The 23,595-nt window shown below is 53.3% G+C and overlaps 5 protein-coding genes across 5 annotated transcripts; 2 read left to right on the top strand and 3 right to left on the bottom strand.

Moving 5' to 3' along the window:
• Nucleotides 1-46: 46 nt before the first annotated feature.
• Nucleotides 47-847, bottom strand: NCLIV_035430 (conserved hypothetical protein; the record flags this gene model as incomplete). Its single annotated transcript, XM_003883745.1, has 1 exon — nt 47-847. One exon carries the CDS (start codon nt 845-847, stop codon nt 47-49), a length of 801 nt encoding a protein of 266 aa, XP_003883794.1.
• Nucleotides 848-3,538: 2,691 nt separating this feature from the next.
• Nucleotides 3,539-5,260, bottom strand: NCLIV_035420 (hypothetical protein; the record flags this gene model as incomplete). The annotated part of the gene is made up of 1 exon (XM_003883744.1): nt 3,539-5,260. The coding sequence occupies one exon, from the start codon at nt 5,258-5,260 to the stop codon at nt 3,539-3,541; it is 1,722 nt and encodes a 573-aa protein (XP_003883793.1).
• A 2,061-nt stretch (nt 5,261-7,321) lies between these two features.
• NCLIV_035410 (conserved hypothetical protein) lies at nt 7,322-8,941 on the bottom strand (the record flags this gene model as incomplete). The annotated part of the gene is made up of 1 exon (XM_003883743.1): nt 7,322-8,941. The coding sequence occupies one exon, from the start codon at nt 8,939-8,941 to the stop codon at nt 7,322-7,324; it is 1,620 nt and encodes a 539-aa protein (XP_003883792.1).
• A 1,703-nt stretch (nt 8,942-10,644) lies between these two features.
• NCLIV_035400 (hypothetical protein) lies at nt 10,645-13,076 on the top strand (the record flags this gene model as incomplete). Its single annotated transcript, XM_003883742.1, has 6 exons — nt 10,645-10,672; nt 10,990-11,147; nt 11,367-11,745; nt 12,065-12,119; nt 12,377-12,558; nt 13,018-13,076. The coding sequence occupies 6 exons, from the start codon at nt 10,645-10,647 to the stop codon at nt 13,074-13,076; spliced, it is 861 nt and encodes a 286-aa protein (XP_003883791.1).
• A 2,643-nt stretch (nt 13,077-15,719) lies between these two features.
• NCLIV_035390 (putative seryl-tRNA synthetase) lies at nt 15,720-22,836 on the top strand (the record flags this gene model as incomplete). Its single annotated transcript, XM_003883741.1, has 12 exons — nt 15,720-15,933; nt 16,175-16,315; nt 16,734-16,768; nt 17,167-17,274; nt 17,575-18,116; nt 18,824-18,905; nt 19,530-19,591; nt 20,042-20,104; nt 20,856-21,002; nt 21,149-21,230; nt 21,568-21,633; nt 22,720-22,836. 12 exons carry the CDS (start codon nt 15,720-15,722, stop codon nt 22,834-22,836), a joined length of 1,659 nt encoding a protein of 552 aa, XP_003883790.1.
• Nucleotides 22,837-23,595: the final 759 nt, after the last annotated feature.

Raw genomic sequence — 23,595 nt, 5'->3', positions numbered from 1 at the left:
CCGTGTGCATGTCTTTGCAACAGACTCCCTCTTCGTCTCGCTGCAGTCATAGGTCTCTGGGCGACGATCGCTTCTGGCAAGGCTCTTGCACCAGCTTCGCAGACTCAAAGCACTTCTTTTCCCATTTCGTCTCCGGGCACGGATACTGCTCCTCTGTCAGAATTGTCTTCTTGCACTGTCCCTCCTTCGTGTGGAGTTTCGTGGAGCAGACCCTCTCAACAATGGTATCCTCGTACTCGTACAGCACAGGCGAGTCGACAACGCGGTTGCATTGAGAGTCCACGACGCGCATGTCCACCTCGCATTCGCGATGAAGCTCGGAGCCCCAGCAGTCATACTCCTGACTGTACGCCTCCGACTCGTAACACACGTCCTGAGAGGGCCTCGACTGGATTTCACACTCAGGGATTGTCACAACCTTCGGGCAAGTGCTCGGGACCTTGTTCGTGACCTGCTTCTTGCATGTTTTGTTCAGGGTCACCGGGATTTGGGAGCAAAGGGTTTGCTTCGTTGCCTTCGGGCACTGGTACTGAACCTCCTTCTTCACCAGTTTAGTGCACAAGTCGTTAGATTCCATCCATTGGGTGCTGCACACTTCTTCAGAGTATGAAGACGGACAGGAGTAGGGCCGGGAAACCTGCTCGTCCTTGTAGCATGTCTTTTCGACACTGTACGGCACCTGGAAGCACTCCGTTCGGACGTCCATCGGATTGGGAGGGAGCGTTGTAGTGGTTGTGTAGCCTCCTTTCTTCTGGGGTTTGTGACCGCCATGAGGTCCGGCGTACACAGCTGGAACAGCCGCTCCGAGCAGGAGTCCGACGATGGCAGAACTGCAGGCAACCTTCATCTTGAATGGAAATTCGTCCGTGACAGTGAAGGGTAAAAGATTCACTTGCGATTTCGGCACGGAAACACAGTCAGCGGACTCCGATGCTTGAGATAGAACTCAAATTGAAAGTGACTCGTGAGGTTGACACTCGATTCCATGGCAGAGTGTATAAGGCCAGCGTGCGCGTCGACGTGCTCGGCTGTCGTTACAGTCGATTGTGCTCGTGTGCGATCTCCGTTGGCGTCGCCGTCTTCTTCCATTAGTGGCAGCAGACCCTTGTGGGCCTTCCAAGGATTAGGAGTATCCTGTTCCCAACAATCAACATCGTCGCAGTGTTTCAATTATCTGACGTCCCCCTTATCATATGCCGAAGCATGTGCTCAAGCGCGCCGTGGGGGGCGGAGAGTCGAAAATACTGCAGGCAGCTAACTACCCTAGGTTTCGGAGATGAGAGAAACAGCCGACGAAATAACTACTTTGGGAAAGCACACACCTATAGTAATTCGCAATGATAGGTGTGCTCCACTGAATGGATCTCACCTGCCTACTAAATGTTTCTCCTTCGCCTCAAAGGGCGCCCGGTAATTTAGGTAGCGATTGCCTGGTGGCAATCCCCAACGGCACACGTTGGCTGTGGGAGACGTTCTGCCACTATCAACCACAAGCAACGTGGATTATGTCGACTGGCGTCCACTCCACTGGCCATGATACCAGAGACCACCGCCCACGAGGGGAATATTGTCGTTTTCCTGCAGCATGTGTGTGTGTAGATGCATGTGAAAACGGAAATGCGTGTCGTCAGTGAGGCACGATGAATCGCTGTGACGCTGCGCGTCACATCGTTCTTTTCTATCCACTGTGTTCTCATTGGCATAACAATGGGGTCGCGAATCGACTCGTGTAATGAGGTCCGGGCCACAACTGATTTGGTGGACTCTCTTTTTGGACAGACATATCACCCAAGGCGGATATGCAGCGTGCTGACCTGACCTGCTCTGATTGTCTCACACCGTGTCTACATAGTGCTGTTATAGGGAAACAACTAAGACTGGAGTAAGCTACACAATCCCAGTGCACGACATCATGGTGCTAGCGTGCGTGGCGGCATACTGGCGTTACGGCAGGGAATACGTGACGTAATTAGTCTTCTACCGCGTACTTCAAACGCTGGTAAAACAGAAGTTTACTTTTAGCCTGGGACATGAGCGCGCTTGCTGGTCCTCGGGTAGCTGCCTGGAGCCCTCAGACATGTCTCCTTCGCAATATGGCCAAAGGTGGCGCCGAGGCAGCTTCCGTTTCGCATCCGTGCCGCCGATGACGGTTACCAACTGTGCCTCGGTTTGCATCACAACCTCCATGTCGGTTCGTGACTCTATTGCTTGAACAAGATTTATTTAGGAACGATAGTTCTCCGTTAGATGTAATACGTGAGCTGGGTAGCTAGACTCCCTGTTACGCGTTATAAAATGGGACTCCTAGGATTACACAAACTACCTTTCTCTGGGGAGTAGATACTACGAGTTGGACCACTGGTTTAGATCTTGAGTGTCTTTGTTTACCGGATCCAAGTTGTATGGTGCTTATGTCCCGTGATACTATATAGATCGCATGGCTTCTGGTACTTTTGAGATCACACTAACGTCGTGAAAGGACTTATGCCTCAAAGAAAAGGGATAATTAGCCGAGGCGTAAACGTCGAAAATATATAACCGAGTATCAGCGGAGATGCACAGATGGGCATAATTCCTCCTTGTACGCTCTGTACCGACTTGCCTCCTCAGTTCAAGTTAACGACTCCTTTTTTTACAGCCCGACATTAAGGTTATTACACATCAGTTGTGCTCTAAGCGAAATATATGGATCACTGTTACCACTCGTATTTCTAGCGAGAGAAAACTACTACTCGGACGCTAGTATGATCAGTACCACCGTACTGGGAGCTCCACCAAGTCACTGCTCATACCGTCCCGTCCCTGTCGCAGCCCCTACATCATCATGGTCCAAACTGGACACAAGGACGGAGTCAGTTCACAGCCCCATGGAGGCCTCTGTCATTGCACATATAGTGGCCGACTTGTTCTGTCCCCGACAACTAGCGGCCCAGCCATATACACGCCCACGGAAAGCATCGCTTTTCTAACATCGAAACGCTGTGCCACAGGGCAGCCTTAGTCTGACCGCAACACCATTTCTATATTTCAATATCCAGTCCACCACATCATGCGACCGCATGCTAGCTTGCCGGTATACCGAGCTACAAATCCTCTTCCCATTATGAACGCTGAATATTTACGTAGGCTCTCTCACAATCAACGACATATCTACGCCAGCAACGATCCTCGAACGCGCTTTGACACTAAGACCGCACTATCGCTCCCGTGACTACTGGCAACACTCTTGTCCCCCTGTTAAAGCTCTGGAACCGGTCACAGCGATCCAGATTCGAACACTCCAGCGCGACCCACAGGCCTTGCCAACAGCAACTCCGGCCGCCAATACCGATTGAGTATTCGACGAGCCCTGGGCACATATCATTTCAACGTATTCACTTTATTGATCTCAGGAGTCCGTGTGACATCTTGTAGTCTCCTGTCTAGCAGGGATGACTACGGGCACTTCAGTAGAGCACAACACACTTGTGAATCAATCACACCCACTACGCAATCTGACGGAGTGAAACCACTGTCATTCTCACGCCACATCGGGAACTTAGAGCTTCTTTGCAGGAGGAGGCAGGGGTTTGCCAGTGATAGGAAGCTGAACACACTTCTCCTCATAGGCAGTTTCATAGCAGGTATATGGCACCTGAATGGTCTCCTTGCGGAAGCAGGTACCTGCTCTCTCAACCGATTTCTCTTCGCATTTCAACGCAGGCTCTTGTTTCGCGCATGGAGCTTCGACTGCTTCTTGGATGACAGTTGAGCAGGTTCCCATCTCGTACACTGGCACGTGAATGCATTTCTCCTCGACGCTCTGCTCAGGGCAAGGTACTTCGATTTCGGAACGCTTCTCCTCAAGGCAGGGCTGAGCAATCATCTGCTCGACGTCCTTGCACACCTCCTGGAACTCCTGGCGCATGCATGGCTTCTCGATTGTCCTGAAGAGGGTTGCAGCGCAGACATTCTTCGCCGGTTTCTTCACATCATAGCACCGCTCTTCGAACTCGTGCTTCTGGCAAGCGAAAGTCTCGTTCTTTTTCTCGAACTTGTATCCCTGCTTCTTGATCTTGCGCGGAACGTCCTGGCACACCTCTTGCTGAGATTGAGCCTGGCAAGGAACGTCCACTTCTTTGGTGATCTTGCGGGAGCACATCTTGGGAACGAGGACCGATTCCATGGTGCACTGGGTATCAGGCACCTGCTTGGGGCATACATCAGAGATTGTCTTCTGGACATCTCTCGTGCAAACCTTAGGAACAACAACCACGACATCTTCTGTGCACGGATATGACTCGATCTCCTCGGAAATGACCTCCTCGAGGAAGCAGTTGCCGCCTTTCTTTGCCGGCCCCAAACGTCGGAGCTTCTTGTGTTGTTCCTTGGTCGGCGCACACCGCTCAATCTTGGCCTTCTTCGGGACTCGCCGTGTGCATGTCTTTGCAACAGACTCCCTCTTCGTCTCGCTGCAGTCATAGGTCTCCTGGGCGACGATCGGCTTCTGGCAAGGCTCTTGCACCAGCTTCGCAGACTCAAAGCACTTCTTTTCCCATTTCGTCTCCGGGCACGGATACTGCTCCTCTGTCAGAATTGTCTTCTTGCACTGTCCCTCCTTCGTGTGGAGTTTCGTGGAGCAGACCCTCTCAACAATGGTATCCTCGTACTCGTACAGCACAGGCGAGTCGACAACGCGGTTGCATTGAGAGTCCACGACGCGCATGTCCACCTCGCATTCGCGATGAAGCTCGGAGCCCCAGCAGTCATACTCCTGACTGTACGCCTCCGACTCGTAACACACGTCCTGAGAGGGCCTCGACTGGATTTCACACTCAGGGATTGTCACAACCTTCGGACAAGTGCTCGGGACCTTGTTCGTGACCTGCTTCTTGCATGTTTTGTTCAGGGTCACCGGGATTTGGGAGCAAAGGGTTTGCTTCGTTGCCTTCGGGCACTGGTACTGAACCTCCTTCTTCACCAGTTTAGTGCACAAGTCGTTAGATTCCATCCATTGGGTGCTGCACACTTCTTCAGAGTATGAAGACGGACAGGAGTAGGGCCGGGAAACCTGCTCGTCCTTGTAGCATGTCTTTTCGACACTGTACGGCACCTGGAAGCACTCCGTTCGGACGTCCATCGGATTGGGAGGGAGCGTCGTAGTGGTTGTGTAGCCTCGTTTCTTCTGGGGTTTGTGACCGCCATGAGGTCCGGCGTACACAGCTGGAACAGCCGCTCCGAGCAGGAGTCCGACGATGGCAGAACTGCAGGCAACCTTCATCTTGAATGGAAATTCGTCCGTGACAGTGAAGGGTAAAAGATTCACTTGCGATTTCGGCACGGAAACACAGTCAGCGGACTCCGATGCTTGAGATAGAACTCAGAGCGTGATTCGAAAAAATAGACTGACGATTGTGTGGTACTGGTTTTCTGTTTCTTGATGGTTCCTGCGGTGTCTTGACAGTCGAACATCGACTGTAAGGCTGTGCTCGCTCGTGCAGCCGGGGTCTGCTCGACGAGCTGAGGTGTTCTTCGTTCAGTGGAAAACCCTGGCGCCACTCAAGCTTCTTTTTGTTACGGGTCTCGGTACATCAGCAGGACAGGGCCCGTCACCGTTAATCTGTTTGGTGTTCAAGGCGGTTATGGGGGCCGCAGTCAGTGATGGACGTGTGGCAGTAAGTTGTTTCATACCCTGAACGCTCTCCTTTCCTGCGACCAAGCAAAACATTTGTCAATCCAGCTGATCCTCCTTGCAGTATTGCTTTGATGCTCCGGCAGCTGAACACTCACAACTCATGTCTATTGTCTGGCGTGTTCTGGGCATTTGGGTGACAGAAGCCCCAGTCGGGGATGTGTGTATCGCGCCGCCTCAATGTATCAATTTAATCACTTAAGGCTCTCCGTTCGTTGGTTTTCGTATGTATGCTCATGCTTTGAGCAGTTTGTCACACTCGTCGGCCGCGACGACTGCCGCAGGTGCCTGGCCCATGAACAGGCGCCGGAACGGTTCGCATCTCGCTGTTGGGTTGACCACAAACGCTCACATCGCCTCCCCTGTTGATACGTATTTTCGCCAGCACCCGCATCTTGCGCTCAGAGTTATTTGGAGAGAAAGAGCACCCACCACCTGTAATGTACCTCGAGAATGCAGCAGCAACCAGGCCTCTTCTAGGCTTCTCAAATAGACATAGGGCAACTTTACCTGCTCCAACCCCGCCAGAAGCACCACGACTTCAACAACGGCGGTGAGTCGAACGTTAGTCGACAGCACTCCGTGCCGCTAGCCAGTCTGAGCCGAGCGCATGCCCAGCCACTGGGTCATGGTGCACCTGAATCGCAATTTTTTAGCTCAGGCGAACCGGAATAGAGCAAGAGGCCTACCTGCCCGGTCTACCACAGTGAGGAGTGTTAGCTGCCACACCGGAGCTGTAGTGGCCACAGCCGAAATGATCGCTGATTCCATTCGAGTTCATCGCTTTTCGCACCCTTAAGTATCGGTTTATTTTTGTTTCATGCACGCCCACGCAGTGATACACATCTCTCCAAGAAGCAAATAAAAAACGCAGAGTCTCGGGTCTCGTCTGCAGGCACATGTGACACTAGGCTAAAGGGGTATGGGCGACTATCCTGGGACTGTCGGGAAAGGAGTTGCTTTTGTGCCAGTCACGTCTGTTGGATACCGTCTTTGGTGGCCATTTCCAAGGAATGCCCCAGAGTGATAATTTCCTTGAATGCATCAACTGTCCTTGTGAACTAAGCGTGTGAAATTGTCGAAACCTTACCAGAGAAACCGAAGTCAGTCGCAGGGCACGGAAAAAGCCACTAATAAACAAGTAAGGCAAACCCATTTGATTCTGAAGTCTCCGATCATCGTAGGTCCAATACACGCGTCCCGGCACCCCTCTGCTAGCAGCATCTATTCGTCAGCAAGCTTACCCCTACAAAAGAAACGATCCTCAACAAGAGGCAAGACTCTACTAGAGGCGCTTGAGAGCATGGACTCCATTTGTGAATCACACCAACTTCCACGACTACAACCCCTTGCCGGGGGCAACAAAAGGACGTTTCACAGAATTGATTCTTCGTAGGCACCGCCCCACCGGGCAAGATGCCGTACTGTAAAGGTGCGTATAGTGGAATCCCCTTGGATCCTTCTGGTAGAGAACATTCTTTGTCTACTGCATTTCCGGCACAATAACTGTTTCCGGAGGTCATTTTTTTTGTAACAGCAATGCCAGCTTCTGCAATCGACATAGTAGAGAATCTCTTTCTGACTCTGCAAACAAACGCAGCGGAAAGCATCGGCGAGTCCTCAAACCATATGGATGCGCATGAGGAAGACTCACTTCAAAATTGGATGACCGCAGTGGGAGTCACAAAGGTAATGGTTGGCGGAGCTGTCAACGTAGGAAAATATGGTGGGTGCTCGTCTCCTTACGTACGATAGTCTCCTCGTCGTTTCGTCACCAAAAAACCCGGATTGGTCATAACACAGCCGCTTACCATGCCTTTTGACAGCCGCCTGGAGGGCTCTGTCTAGTCTCTCTTGCTGCAATCCTTGCTGTTTCCGCATCATCAACAAGTCCGCTCTCAGTAGCAACTGAGCTTGTCGAAGTAATCTGACCTTCAACAACATTTCCATCACGTCCGCCACTTCAACATGCCTTTTTGTCCCTCGTTGACACGCAGCAAATGTTTTCTTCTCTGAAACGAGTGTGGCAGATGACGGAGCTATTTCTGATGCCGTTGTCCCATCTCCTCCCTTCCTCTGGATTCTCATGGCGTGCACCTGGTCGGCACCTGAGCAACTTGCTTCCGCATCAATCTGTCCCTCATCTCCTCCCTCTACATGTTTCTTGAAATATTGAGACTGCAGTTGTGATGCCAACTGTTCGAATGCCGGGCGCTGCTGTCTTCCCTGGTGTTTCTGGCTCAAGGGCCCGCCAGTGTCGGCATCGCCTAGATGAATAGAACTACCTTCTTGTGGCAAAAGTGGAAATCCGCCAAGCGGTGAATCCGTTTCCATATACCTGCTTTCTTCCGGCCCACCGAGATGTTGCAGCATGAGAAGAGCTTTGCAAATAGACAACTCGTAGTCACGGTTCAAAGTGTGGCTGCAGCACTCCAGTGTTCCTCCCCCATGTTCTTTTTCACTGGAGGGCTGTCTGGCAGAGCTGCCTCTCTTGGGCACTGACTCTCTCGGATACCGGTCTTCCCTTCGTTCGGCTTTGATGGCTCCGAAATTTTCCTCACGGGACAATTGTTCGTCAGCTGCTAGACTGCTTATGTAATTTGAAGCCCCAGACTCCTCTCCGTCAAACGGCCGCTTGCCCTCGTCTGTTCTCTTTCTAGTTGCCAGAAGCGATTCATATGCTTGTGGACGGCAACTGAATGCCGATGTTCTGGCCACCACTTGCATTGCACGTTCCCGCGCCATCTTCTGGTCGTATTCGGTCAGAAGATGCTGCCGCCCTTCGTCCTGAGTTGATACCCCTTGCGCCCTCAACAGCAATGTAATTACCTCTCTGAGGGATCCTATGACATCCAAGCTGGTCAAGAATGCTTCTTCTAAAGAAGAGAAAGACGACAGAGAAGGGACCAGTTTGGAATCAACTGTTGTGTTCTCTGCTCCCTGGTGGGATTGAAGGCCATTCCCAGGCACACCTTCCTCTCGCGTAAACAGAACATCCTCCCTGTCGCCAAGGCACGGGCTGATATCATGGTTATCATTCTGATGCGTTGTTCTTCCCTGTCCTTTCGACCAGTCTAGCACGTGATCACCCTCCATACCGTGTCCTTCGTCTGCAGGATGCGTCTGCGCCGATGAGTGCTCCTGTTCGTCGGCGGGTCTACCGTTTGCGACCGCTCCCGGCTGGTGGGCCTCTCTGTCCGTGGACCTCATGATAACTTGAATGTCCCGAGAGTTACCTGTAGCGTCAGGAAGCTGATCCAGATCCCCCATTTTCATGTCTGGCAGGACCCAGACATGACCAGCACGCGGCTGAGGGTTTACCGTGTGCTGATGTCCTGCTTGGGGGGTCTGCTGTCCACAGCGGTCGTCTCGAATTCGCACACGGTCCAGCTAATTGTCCCGCGTAATCATCGGCAAGGGTGCTCTCTCTTCAGAACGCATGAGTCCGTGGTTCACAGCTATCTCACCCTCCTCGTGGCGGTCAGAAACACCTGCTGGCACATTGTAGAGCGCTGCTGCGTCAGCGCACCACCTTCAACCGCCTAGGGAAAATGCCTTTTCTGAGAACGCGTAAAAACGAGGTAGGACACGCCGCAAACGATAAATGGTCCTGAAAGGGGTACAATCTGGTAGATCAGACACATCAAGACATACCAAGATTCGCGAAAGTGGCATTCGTTCGGCGAAGGACCTTTCCTGTCATGCTGGCTACAAGCCAATCCTAGAGATTTTCTACACTATGCCATTACCTCTTTCGGGGAGGGGAGAGAAGAAGTAGGTCTGCTTGGGCAACCTCATAACGTCAGGGTTTTTCTCCGCATGAGAACGGAGACGGCAAACCATCGCCTGCGCTTGGTCATCTGCATGCCTGCATGTACGGGAGCCCAACAGTGGAACCGGCCACGAACTGGTTTGTCCACTCCGGCATTGTCAGTCGTCTGAAAACGTCCCCATCAAGCAATGGATTCTACCACTTCAGTGTCCAATTATGAAGCTGATTCAGCAAGCAAGACTCTGTCGTCTGTCAATAGGGAGCCAACTTCAGCTGGGGGAAACGAAAAAACGCGCGCATTATCTTCTCGCTCGCACACTTCTCCGACTTCGCGCACAGCGTCGACTCGACCGGTCAATCGCCGCCAGGCGCCGTGTGGTAACGGGTCTCCGCGCTTACGATTCGGTTGGAGGTCACCTTTCCTGTTTTTATCATCGAAACAAAACAGCGTTTCACTGTGCCCATAGATGCTGAGTGGCGCACTGCCGGGACCATGCGACAATAACGTTGGGAACCAGTCGCGTGACGGTGCCTCTCCGCGGTCCTCGTTTTCTCCTGTGCCGGTTCCTTCGGCGAAAGCAGGTCACGCTGTGTATTACTCCAAAGAATGCTAAGGCACACTGTTCTCTCTGCTGCTCGTGTCTCGACCGCCTCCTCATTTCATTTGTCTTTAGTAACCAGTGCCTTACGGTTCACTTCATCGTCCACAGTCGCGGCTTCGGGGGGTCGTGTTAGCTACGTCTCGCGCCCGCTGGCTGCTGTGCGTCTCGTACCGCTGGCTGAGAGTCACTTGTTTGAGTAGCGGCGAAACGCGGCTTTGCCGTCAGTCCCAGTGTCGACGCTGACCCAAGATTGCAGTATGACATTCTTCATGCGGTTAAGGCGCTTGGTCGGTATATTTGGGGCGACACGAAACAGTTGCGCGTTGTGAGGCCCGTCAGGTCCTCTATTTATCTTGTCGGTCAGGTGTGTCGCGAGCCACCTCGCGTCGCGGCACGAGCCGGCTTCGGGAAAAAACAGCACGTGCCGGCTCTTGTATTATTTTCAGGCATCGAGAGCGAGCAAGCGTCAAGCTAAACTCATCTCTGCCCTCTTCCAGGGTCGCGCTGCGCTTCTTGCAGTGTTTGCCGTTCTGTTTTTCCCTTAGCAGCTCAGACTAGCTCCAGCGTCGGGGACTCAACTGCAGCAGGTCCAGAACAGAATGGCGGAGCGGCTGCGAAAAAAAATTGGTGAGAGGAAGGATCAGCGCTGTGCTCAGTCTTCAATCAGTTGCCATTGCTAACGACACGCAATCGACGTAGTGGACGTTGCACCATTCTCGAGAGCAAGGGTCAGCTCGGGGGGATCAATCCGTTTCATCATCTCACTGAGTATTGGCCTCGCCACTGTACTGTCTCACTCGACCATGTAGTCTCTGCAGCGTGATGTTTGTGAAACCTCTCGAGGGGTTGTCAGGCCTCTGAGGGTGGGACGTATCACTGGCTATCGAGCTTCGAAGGAGTCCCGTTTTGCAGAGAGTGTAGGTGTTTCTCCCGTTAACTTTCAGCCTTTGTAGGGGCAGGCACAATGGCTTTTGCTCTGGCTAAAGGTTTCACGTCGTCGAAACGCGTGTTACCCTCGGAGATCTCCATGCTCGTGCGGAACGAAACCGCAAGGAATCAGGCCATTGAAAATGGTTATCTCGCCGTACACACGGCAGAAGAGGTAAATACTCTCCTGGTTGTTGTTTTGCGTGTCTATGTATGTGTGTGTGGAGTCCTCCACTGATCTGCCAACTCCGGGTATGGGTTCGGCACATCTAGACTGGGCGCACGTTGCACACCGTGCTCTTTGAAGGTGCGTCCGTAATACCAACCGGCAAATCTCTTCCTGCTCTCTGTGTGTATCGCCTCACTTCCTAAATCTCGTGGGCGTCCTGCTCAGCTTGGTCCTATGGATATTATCTTCATATCCGTCGGTGCAACGGAAGCTCTAGACCTCTTGCGGCGCTGCGCACCCGTAATTGATGGAGCCCGGCATTTGATTATTTCCATTACTATTGGCGTTCCTCTGTCCAAACTGGTGGAGACCATTACGGTGGAGAAGGAAAAGCAGGGACAGGAAATTGAGGGAAGTCGCCGCATTGCACGTCTCCTCCCCAATGTCGCTTGCCAGGCCGGTCGCGGAGTGAGTGTCTTTTGCCTTGGTCCGGACTGCTCCCGTGATGATGGCAAGACAATCATGGATCTTTTGACCACTTGCGGGGTTTGCTACCGCATCGATGAGCGGTACATGGATGCATCAGCAGCACTAGCGGGATCGGGTAAGACGGACTTGCTGTGCGTCATCGTGAAACAGGATATTCCGCTCTCGTGCCGCGGGCATTCCCATGACACGTGTTTTGTGAGTGGGGATGCACGCACATGACAGAAGCCTCACCTTTGAATAAAGCAGCATAGATGACTTTTCGATGACAGCACGACGGCATCTGGAGCGGTGACGTTGTCTACCTGAAAAAATGCGCGGTTGAGGGCTAGGTACGGTAGGCGGAGACGCTCTTGTCCTCAGTCGGATGAGCAGTTGCATCGATTTTCTTCCGAGTCAAACAGCCCTCTCACTTGTGCGGGATCGTTTCTGTTCAGGGCCAGCTTTCGTGTTTATGCTTCTGGACGCTCTCAGTGACGCGGGAGTGAAGAAGTGAGTGGCAAGCGTCTGTGGTGACAGCATTCTTCAGTAAAAAAACAAATGGATACACAGATTCTGTAGGCTCGTCTCCACGTGTGTCCTTACAGAGTGGCTATATTTGATTGGATACTGGATTACATTATGCGTTCGCTGCAGCAACTTCACAGAGTTACGCCTTTGATATATTCGGTGTACGTATTGGCAATGCATGTACTGCCACAGAGGCCTCCTGATACCCTATCTGCGGTCGTTGTTGCCTCCGTCTCCAGTGGCCTTCCCAGAGTTGTCGCTTCAAGTCTGGCTATCGATATGGTGAAAGGAAGCGCCGAATTCGCCAGAGCGCAGCAGTCGGTGAAGACCCTCGGAGAGTTGAGAGAGGAGACAATTGTGCCCGGAGGAGCCACCATCACTGGCCTCACGATGCTCGATCGCCACGGCTTTGTCAACTCGGGTAAGTGCACGAGGCTCTGTCTCAGGTGCATTCTGCGCTTTCCCTTCCACCTGAAAGGTTTTACAGTTCGGATACTTATTTCCGTATTCCGCTCCCCTGCATGGTGTGGGGAACGAAGTTTGAGATCGTGTCCCAGAGCGTCAGCTGACGGAACGAGAAAAAGTCAAGATACTGGTTTCCTGTCGCGCACCGGTGTACCGAATGCTTGTTTTAGAGTCAGGGCAGTATTGGCGATTTGAATAAGCCCGGTTGGTGATGCGTTTCTCTCGAAACATTGTGTCCGTAGTCTGCTGGTATGCGTTTATCGCGTAACGGTACGTCAAGCGTTGGCACGCATTTTGCGGTTAGGTGTTGAGAGGCAGGAACCCTCTGTTTTCGCTGTGCTGAGGCGTCCACCGAAGAACCATTACTGGCATCACGCGTAATACCTGACTTTCGGTTTGTCCTTGCATTTTTCAGTGATTCAGGCAGTAGAGCAATGCATGATACCAGCCGACCCCGACACCGACCTACTCTAAAGCAGTATCTGGGCACCCCCTTCCATGACATTCTCCCCGTTGCTACTGAAAGTATCCAAACTCCGTTAAGCGTATCTGTGTCAAAAACGAATGCATTTTCGGGGACATGTATGACGGAAGTTCTTGTCAAGGCTGTATAAACTGAGCGAGGGATTTTCGTTCACTAAACTTGATCATTTTGCGACACGAGCGACGACCGATCTGGCATGCACTTAGATTCGTTTTTCCGTTGCGTGCTCATAGGGAAACTTGATGACAGCATTGGACACAAGAATAATCCGAGGAGCCCCGGTTACACTTTTTTTCCGTCGTGTTATCCAGTTCGAGTACGATTGGTTGAGTGCCGTGACATGTGCATGGGAGTACCTAAGGGGTTTTTGCAAATTTTTTTGCTGTGGGCCACAGTGTGGTCTTGGATGGAGAACCCTTTGGTTGCGAAGTGCGCTGCTATCGGTGCGGAGTACTGGGGAAAGTCTCTGTTAGGTATTTTTGCCAGAGTTAGCAGCACATCCTTGCCGGGCCTTACTACCTACAGGCAGACTTCTCGCACCCTGACAAGGGACAGTCGTAAGAAAATGTGCCTTTCGGCGGCCACTCACAGCGGCAGGGCGTAGTAATCTCTGCTGTTCATTTATCTTTAAAATGTTCGATAGTCGTTGACCGGGTGGGTGTTGGAATGGCGACAACTCACTGTCGCCGAAGCGACCCGAGCAGGAAAGGGCGACAAGAGTACGCAATTAATCTAACAGTATGATTCCTTACTCGTGCAGAGGCACATGGATATACAAGATATGAAACAGTTGAAGAGCGTACACGCTGCTGCGAGTGCTACCCTTCTCATGCTCGCTAGGCACATGCATCTGGGAAGGGTGCTTCGTTGGATCGCCCAGGGAAGCGAACAATAGGCTGAAACTAAAACACGGAGCTTTCATTTCATCGTCACATAAATCCAATGGCATAGAAACATGATAGCAGTTTCGCTAACACACTTTCCATGCTTGCTCGGACTTCAGACGTTATGTTCGGCGAAGTGTGTGAGTGGACAGTCTGTCCTTTTAGCACCAGGACTGCCAAACCGTGCCCCTACAGTTGTTTTGCTTCTGGCGAAGAGCAAAAAAACCTACTGATGCACTGTTTGCACAGGAATGTGCTCTCGATAGTGTGGCAAGCCCTTGGGACCGGTGGTGTAACGGTTTCAATTCCACTACAGTTGGTACGCAGATGCCAATCCAAGAAAAGATGCCCGAGACAGCGCATGCAGCGATGGACAAGTCTCCGGCAAAATGTTAGCGTTTCTCCTAAGCGCCGTCCGCCCAAGAACCTTTGGGTGCTATTCGTCCAAGTCTCTAAAGATTTGTCGATTTCGCCGCGTATTTCAAAGTCCGATGTGGGCCGCTCTTCAGACCAAGAGTCCTTTCCGTGGTAGCTGGCGTGCTTAGTACACACCAACAGAACAGGGAGGAGACAGCGATTGCTCGAATCAAGAGTTTTGCTTCCACTGGGTTTTCCGAAACTGATCCTGACTGGACCTTCGTCTAGAAACACTAGAGACCGCTACGGGCGCGAAGCTGTGATGCAAGAGGCGAAGGCAGCTGAAAACGGGGCCGCATGGAAGCTGTGTTGGACCGCAGGATCGTGGAATCGACTTGGTCTCGAGCTTGACATGAGTGTTGTTGGTTTACCATTTTCTTTCCTGACGCTTTTCTGAGATCTTTTCCATCGATGGTTAGGTTTTCTGTCACTTTCGCTTTCCTTTCTTTTTCTTGGTGCCTTCTCCTCCCGGCTCAATTCCTGCCAAGCGAGTCACGGAGTCTTGTCAGGCACCGAGCTCCCTTCTGTGCCGAAACCTCAGTTCACAGAGACAGCGGGATAGAGATCCTCGCTCATCCGCCCGTTCCATTCTTTCCTGCTTCTTCTTCCGTCTCTCTCGGCTTCCCTCCTTTCCCCTTCAGTCTCTCAGCTTACACAAGGGGGACATGGGGTCCGCACAGCGAGAGCCGCCCAGGCGGTACAAGGCAGGGTTTAGGGTTTAGTCGCCTACACAATAACATCTCCCTGTCCGACTCTCAGCCGCTGTTCCCCTCCCTTCCCACACTTCGTTCGTCCCCCTCTCGCCATTCTTCCGTGAATGTTGAAGCTCCTCTCTCATTTTTGTCCGGGGTTGCGGCCGGATGGCGCTCAGATCTGCCTATGCCGCATCCTAGCGCCCCAGGGGGGCTCCGGGTGACAGGAGCAGCGCATCGCGTAAAGCGGCTGTCTTCTCATCCCGGATGGTTTTTTTTCTCGAGACCGCCTTCCTCGCTGTCGTCGGTTTCGCCGCATCATTTGGGCTCACCGTTCTGTTGTCCACTGACCCTGTCCGCGCGTCGTCGAGGTCCATGCGGGGGAAGAGTCCTCCACCTCTCACAGAGGTTGCAGCTCGACCGGAAGAAGGGGGTTCGGGCAGCGGCTTCTAAGGCGATAGGCGCCCTTGAAAAGCCTGAAGAAGGGAGAGGGGAAACGGCAAGCACGGACGGCAACACAGCGCAGCAAGCACGTCCGCACAGCGTCAGCGAGAAACAAAAGGTGCCTCGCGGGACAGAGAGAGGGGATTTTGCGTGTCTCCGCCGAAGCGAGAACACCAGTGAGACGTCCATCCGTGGGATGGGAGCTGCCGAAGTTGTGCAGACAGAAGCAACGGAGCGGCAAGGCCAGCTGGAGGGAGAACTTGCAGGAAGAGAAACTGGTGGTGACAACGGAGAGCCTCTACAAATGATGAGTCTGAAGCACGTTGCAGAGAGAGGCGAGGAAATCCTTGACGTCCTTAGAAAACGCCACGAATCGACGGGCTTGGTGGATGCGGCGCGAAATCTTATCGGTGAGGCTCTCGCGCTTGAACCGTAATCGAGGTGCACAAATGTGTAGGTCAGGTGCCTCTCCATGCCAACCCGTTTCGCTGCCTATCCTCCCGCCTCTCTGTTTCCCTTGCTGGATCACACCAGCTTCACCTACCTTGGTGTCCTCTTGCCGCTCTTCCCTTTGTGTTTCTTGATCTGCCGACGCTCTCGCGCTCCAGTGCGACCGGCTGCCGGCTCCGCTGTCCCCCGTTGTGTGCTAAGAGAATCTCCTTCCGACCCATCGCCGTCTGCAAGTGGAGGCCTGGCGAAGAGCCACGGAGCGCCGCCAGTGCGCAGCGGCCGCCTTCGCAGCTTCCCAAGAGATCGCCAAAGCAAACAAGCATGAAGCCGGCACTGAAGAAGGTGAGAAGACCCAGAGGAAGAGAAGGCAGAACCAAGACACCTGAGTTGAACGTAGCGGCTCGGAGAGACGGTTTTGTGTAGGGAACCGAAGAAGAAAGGCGAGTCTCAGTGGACGAAGCGAGAGCCGACGAACGTGTTATACTCGACGTCATGGAATTGTTTCGGCGGCTAATGTGCGTCGCGCGGCGTGCATTTCGAAGGGAGGAACGCGCGTAATTTGCTGGAGTTCTCTCATACAAATGGCAACCGATATGACGCGAATCACGACGAATGCTCTTCTAGCTGAAGCGGTGACAACGACGAGCAGTGTTTCACTCGCTTTCTCTACTTTCGAACTGGAGCACTCTTTTCACAGGCTGGCAGGGACACTTTTTTTAGTTTTGTTACTCGTCGTCTGTGTGTCCTCCTTCTACTGCAGAGCCGCAGTCAGAGCTCGCGTCTCTCCACAAGCAGGTGAGAGGAGCAATCGCAGCTTTGGACTCTGCGCTTTAGGGCGGAGGTGTGCCAAAGCGTCACCCGCCACGCTGTTTGTGTTCATGGTCTTTACCCACGAGTTTGCTTCTCCATTCGTTGCTAACACTCTGAATGGTTTTCTCCTGTTGGCGGACGCAGTTCTGTAGTGCTGCCACGCACTTCGACCCACTGATTCATAACCTGTATTCGGTCTGCGCCAGTGGAATCGCTGCGCGACACAGTTGATGCGTGAGCTCCAGTCTCACAAAAAGTTACGCTTTCAGGGCAGTGCTGCGGCCGTATTGCCTTCTCTGGGATTGCCAGCGCTGGGCTGTGCCTGCATTTCGTCCTCGGAGTGGTTTTCGCCTCTTTCCGTCTTTCGTGTATGGTGTGCCTAGGCCGCACAGACGCGTGCTGCTGCAGCCCGTCGGGTTCAAGAGCTTCGCGAGTCTGGAGAGAAAATCAGTGAAATCATGAAACGGCTTCCCAATGCTTTGGACACTCGGGTAAGATTGCCCTTCTGCAAAAAAGAACGGATGGTGGCTCTGTTTTTTCGGTTGTTTTATTCATTGAGTCGGCTCACCGCGTAACCGACATGGAAGGGAGAGTGCCTCATGCTTGTGCGCTCGACGTCGTCCTTCGCGGCGCTCGTATCCTCCACCTTCCCTCTTGCGAGCACTCCATGACGTGTCTGACATGTGTGGCAGATCGGCCCGAGAACCTTTAGCCATTATCTCACAAGCAGCGTCCGTCGGAAATCCCCGACGCACACTTTTTCTCTCCCTTTTTGTATTTTCCCCCTTCAGGTTCCGCTGGGGATGGATGCGCGGGATAACAAGGAACTCGAGCGCTGGTGGCCGCCGTCGCTCTCTGTTTCGTCGTCTTCCCTGCATCCTGACGTGTCTCCATCTTCTCTTCTTTCTCGTTCTTCGTCGATTCCTCACCAGATGCGTACCGATCGAACCTTACAAGAGGGGGGAGGAGCAACTGTGGAGGAGAGAGAAAGCACCATCGATGGGGACCTCGCGAGCTCCGGGTTTTCAGAGAAGGTAGACAATGACCGTGCCTCGACTGCGAGTACTTCTGATGAAGGCCAGCAAAGGTCGGCGTTGTCTCCACCTGCGTCCCCTGCGCTCCTAGATCACTCGAACCTTCTCTCGCTCCTGGACGCCTCCACAGATGGCGAGGCAACTACTCGCATGGCAGGCAGACGCCACTCCGCCCTACAGGGAATGCTCGCTCGATTGCACAGAGGCCTAAAGAACTACTTCCTCGATTTCCTTCTCTCTCTCGAGATCGGAGACGGCAAGAAGTTCAAGGAGATCGGCGTTCCTCCCTTGATTGTCAGGTGAGCTCTCAACGCTTCGTAGGCGATTCTTTGCCGATCTGCGTAGTCCCAACGTCCCGGCCGATCGAGAAACGAAGCTGCGAACAGGAAAGCGGAGGGATCTCCTCGCTCGCTCTCCTGCAACGTGGGACAAGCCGAGATTGGCACCACTTCGCTCACACCCCGGTTGACCAGCAGCATTCCTGCCCCTTTTGTACAAGGAGCGATCATGACAACTATCGGTGATAGTCGCTCGAGTGCATCTGGCTCCAGCCCGTAGGTGACTCCCTTGGTGAATGCTGTATACGCTCGCCGTTCAACAGTTTAAGCCTTCTCCCACGCACGATATCTCTCATTTATCAAGGGGGTGCTGGGAAAACGTGGATGTGTTTATTCGTGGAGGCTGCTTTGCATGCGCAAGACTGGCACCAGAAAGGGTCGTCAAGTGCTGCGCAGATGCCGGTCTGTGCCTGCGTCCGAACACTTTGTGGGCGCCTGTGTCACTCTGTATCCTCATCCTGCTTTTTCTTGATACGGAAAGGGCGCCTCGAGCCGTTATACTGCTTCTGATTATACAGCACCCGCATTCGAATGCAAGTGGGATTTCCAGTAACTCGCATTGTCTCCTATACGCAAGCACCGCCCTGGGTGGGTTCCAGTGCTCAACCGTTTTCAGTAGGAAGGGTTACACCTGTCTTATCGTTTCGATGCCTTTCGACTGCCTGCAGCCGATCCACTCTCGAAGGCACCGGCCAGCTGCCTCGTCTCGAAAACGGTCTCTTTGCTCTCTCGGCGACGCCGAACTGCCAGGTGAGGCAAAAAACACAGACGCAAACACGGGGGGACTAGATCCCCACCGTCCTCTCGCGTTTTTCACCAAAGGCTGACTCGTGAGAAGAAAGTGAGAAGAGAGAAAGCCAGGCTGCTTGCTCTCCGTCGCCAGCGTGGCGGTGCCGCTCGAGCAGCAGGACAGTGAACCCGTGAATGAGGGCGGCCCCCTCGAGGGAATGTTGGTGTGTTGCCGCAGGCAGACGAAGCACAGCTTCACGCCCTTTCTTTGACAGATCGACGTGAGGGGGGCAGCGGAGCCGTTCCCATCGATCAGGATTTTCTCTCATCATGGTGTGCACGCGGTCGCAACCGTTGCAGCTGATGCATTCCTTTCAGAGCAATCCGTCTATCGTTTTACGTCCACCGCTTTCTCTCAACAGATCCATGTGTAGACGTACACATGCGTATGCTTTTTGGTGAGGTATATGGCCGTTAAAACGTTTATAGTGCACCAACGCACGCGGCAAGCGGCAAGGGTGCATGTTTCCTAAATCGATCCTTCTGAAGGGTCACCGCGCCTCCTTTGTTCGACGTACACGCGCTTTACCAGTAGGTGTCGCGTCGAATGGACGAGGCTTTTTCTATTCCCTGTTTCTCTCTCAGATCGCCGGGGAGGATGCATTTCTTATTCCGACTGCGGAAGTGCCTCTCGTTGGCTTCTACAGGTGAGTTGTCGCTGCTCGCCTGGGCAGCAGCTTCGCTTTTCCGCCAGTGATTGTCGTAGCCACGTTTGCCCTTCCGCTTTTTTGGCGAGGCTGCAGCCGAGGCCAGTGGAGAGATGCGGCCGGATCTCACGGTTAGGGAAGACATCGACGAGGCTGGTCGTGGAAAAAGAGTAAAGAATGAGGGAATTTTGTGGGTGGCAGGGCGCAGTCTATGCCTCGCGTTGAGGAGCGAACCTTAGAGAAGTCAGCTGAGCCTGGTGAGGCGAGCATCCACCTTACTGTCCTATGCTATGCGTCTGTCGTCCAGTGTGCCGGGAAGGAGAGCGAAGAAGCAAGAAAGAAAAGGGGAGGATAACGCTGATAGAGAAAGGAGACGCCGACGGATTTGATGGCCCTCGCGTTCTCTATCTCTCGTTTCCTTTGTTTTCATGCCTGCTGGGCGCCTTGCAGGCAAAAGAGGATCGCCGAAGAGGAGCTGCCCATACGTATTGCTGCTGCGACGCCCTGCTTCCGGTGAGCCTCACTCTCGGCAACTGCCGGTCCTTTCGCCTTGCCGTTTTTCTTTCGTTTCGCACTCTGATCTGCACTGACCCGATCCACGATAAGAATGAAACTCCCGAGGTTTTGCGTCGTCTCATTTCAAGAGCGCGTGGTCACTGAAAACGCTTTCCACACGCTGGAATCCAGATCTGGGCTGGATTTGCAACTTTCTACAATATGGATATGGCACTTCCTCTTTTCTATCCCGCTTGCTAGGGACTCCGGTTCGCAATCTAACGCATGCGCCGCCGCTCACAGGACTGTAGCAGAGTTGGGCGTGAGTGGCAACTGGAGAGGGGAGTTTCCCTCTCGCACCATATTCTGTGCTATTCTTTCTTGGTGGGTTGGGATGTTTCTGTGTATACGCTGAAAGCCTACCTGCTGGGCTCTTGAACGGGAAATGCGAGCTAGCAAACTTGCCGCAGAGAACCTTTCTTGTGCAGCATATAAAGACTACCATCCGAGGGGGTGCGTTGCTGCGTTTCAAGAGAGCCATCAAAGCCGCACGGGCGTCAGAAACGTCTTCCCAATGTCGCTTTGAGTTCGCACCGATATCACGCTGTGGCGTATCGAACCGCCTCCCGTAGGAAATCCCTGATGTCACGCATGCAGCATCTCGTTCCTGCCGTGAGACGGCGCTTGCTGCCGCGCGGTTGAGATTTGCCCTTCTCAAGCGGGTCGACGCATAAAACGCAAACGCGGGAGCTCTGGTGTGACTCCTCAGGCTGGAAGACGGGACGTACGGTCGCTGGAATCGAGGCCTTCTTCGACAGCAAGTCTTTGAGAAGGTCGAGTCTGTCGTCATCTGCACGCCGGAGCAAGCAGAAAGGGAACACGCGAGACTGCGTTCAATAGGGAAAACGCTGCTTAAGTGAGAAGTTGAGAACCGGACAGAGTCCAGTAGGACTCGATGTACACTGGGACTGTCAACGAAGGCCGTTGGAGTCTCGAACGTCGCGTTTCGTAGACATGAGCTTGTTTTCTCTGGTGCTTTGGTGCCTTGCTCCTCACGAGCAGGGAATTGCAAATTCCGTTTCGCGAAGTCCTCCTCTGCAGCGGAGACATGAGCGCCACCGCCGCAATATGCTACGATCTTGAGGTAAATTCCTGGCACAGCAACACGCGCGGAACGCGTCTCGTAGTCGTTTCCAAAGGGAGGGGTTTTCTGCAGATTTTTTCCGTTTCGGTGTGCCCGCTCATTTGCTGTTCGTTCTGTGTCAATGAGAAGGCGTGGCGTATCTCCGCTGGTTTTCTACCGTAAAACAGTGAGTCCGACAAACGATAACATTGACAGCGTCGGTCACATCGAACCTCGCTACGTACACGATACATACACCCCACGCAAACACGTGTTCGCTCCATGACCCTAATGTTAATGTCAACGGCGGTGGCCGTCACCCGGCCGATTTTCGCGTCTCTTTTTATTTTGTCGTCAGGCGTGGGTCCCGAGCCTCCAGGGATTTCTCGAAGTTTCCTCCATCTCAAACTGTTGGGACTATCAGGTATGCTGCTGAGCTTGTTACTGTGTGCAGCCTCAGAGGCACACAGAGAGCCCACCCTGCGCCCACGCAGCCTCGAGGGGAATTACGCAAACCTGTATTTTGCCTCACCAAGACATTCTCTCTCAGTGTGGCATTCTCATGTATGTCGCGGTTTTTCGTCGACTCGCTTGCTCGTGCAAGAGTGTGTATCTCGGTCGCTTCTGTAGTGCACCCTTCCGGGGTTATGCACACGCGCTCGGAATATGCTTCCGGCTATCACGGCGCTTTCTATAGCAGATCTGTTGTTTTTTGACGCCCCTGCACAGACCAGTGCGCTTATCGCAGTATCCCGGAAGCGCCTGTTCAGCACCTCTCAGCTTTTTCTCTACTTTCTCTTCCGCTGCCGCGTCTCCCTTGTCCGCTCTGTAGGCTCGCCGGCTCTCGGTGAAATACCAACCAAGGAGTGACGCGCGACAGACGTCGAGGAAACGTCCCTCGCGTTTTTGTTTTACGTTGAATGGGTCAACTTTGGCTGTGGGCAGGACGCTGGTGGCTCTGATAGAAAACCATCAGGTGGGCGGAACAAGAGTGCAGCAAAGAGAGCCTGTGCAATCGAGAGGGTGTCTGTGCGTCTGCGTGCGGCAGGCTCATGTGACAAGTTCCTTGTGGGGCGCCCTGTCCATCGAGAGAGGCCTCGCGTGCTCTGGGGAGAAGGCCGACAGAAGATGCGCCTGTTCTGGTTGGGTATCCTTGACTGTCGGCGGCACATGACGAGACGCTGAGACCCCGTGCCGACATGCGCGTATGTGTAGCAATTGCACAGACCACTGTGGTGTCAGGTTCTTCACTTTCCCAGAAAAAAAAGCGGCGGGTAATGGATATGGCAGTTGACGAGGGTGGAAGCCGTGCCTTTACTTGAGAGGGGCCTATTTTTTGTTTACGTCTGTCCAGGAAATAGTCAACTGTAACAAGAAGTCGATCCGGACTAAATAGTTAACTGGTTTGCTTGTCGCCAACTAGGCACTTTTTCTTTCCCAGATTTTCCAGGCGCCTCGCGAATCCTGTGTATCATCGCCGTTTGTTTCTTCCGTTGTTCACGTTCTTCAGTTTATCCGAGAGGATCAAGCTGGCAAGCGACGCGGTGTGCGGATACCCAAGCCCCTTCAGCCCTATCTCGCAGGTCTAGAAGAAATTCTCGAGGCCGGTCCGTCGTTGTCGGGCTGAATGCGGCATGAGCCTACTCCTTGGGCGTTATAGACGCTGCAATCCCTTCTTGAGTCGCGGAAAGGCGACAGGAGCCGCTTCAAGAATTGTTTTACACCCGCGTGGGTGAGGAGGTCGATTGCGTCCCCACGACAGTCGGTTTGTGGGCATCGATGATTCCACCATCGAGTGAAATTGGAAAGGAAACGCAGGGTTCAGCCATTTCTCCTGACTCTTGCTACTCATGTTTTTGTTTGTCACAGTGCAACAGGTTGGGGTAACTTCGACGGCAGGCTGTTCGCGGCTGTCAGTGCTTTCTTTTCTAGGCTGTTGCTGAGCGTGAAGACACCCCGGGCATGTCAGTGAGGAAGGCGATAGTCGAGGGCGCACAAACAACTAAGCGACCCCCATTTCTTCTACAGACACAGAGACCGAATCACTTTGTCAAATGGTCAGGATGCATGGCAGTAGTTAATGGCCACCGTACTTTGTTCCCCTCGCGTGGTCTGTTGCACGCAGTGGCGGGGCAACCGAACACCTGAGGCTACCGACATGGCCTCAGAAACTCGAAGGATGCTACCTCCGTGCGGACACAGCAAAGAGGAAATTTGCGTGCATTCACTGAACTAATGGTGCGCACGATGCGCCCCGTACATTTCCATAGAGCTCCACATGAATGAGGCGATGCGCCAGGGGTGTTACCGTCCAGAACAGAAGAAACAGCTGAGGTCGCCACCCCCCATCTGAAACGGCGCGTGACATCTGAGGTCTTCCCCTCGT

This window comes from Neospora caninum, chromosome VIII (genome assembly GCF_000208865.1).
Source record: "Neospora caninum Liverpool complete genome, chromosome VIII".
In the NCBI taxonomy this organism is placed as follows: domain Eukaryota; phylum Apicomplexa; class Conoidasida; order Eucoccidiorida; family Sarcocystidae; genus Neospora; species Neospora caninum.
The sequence above is the reverse complement of the archived record's forward strand: the minus strand, read 5'-3'. Positions and strand labels throughout refer to the sequence as shown.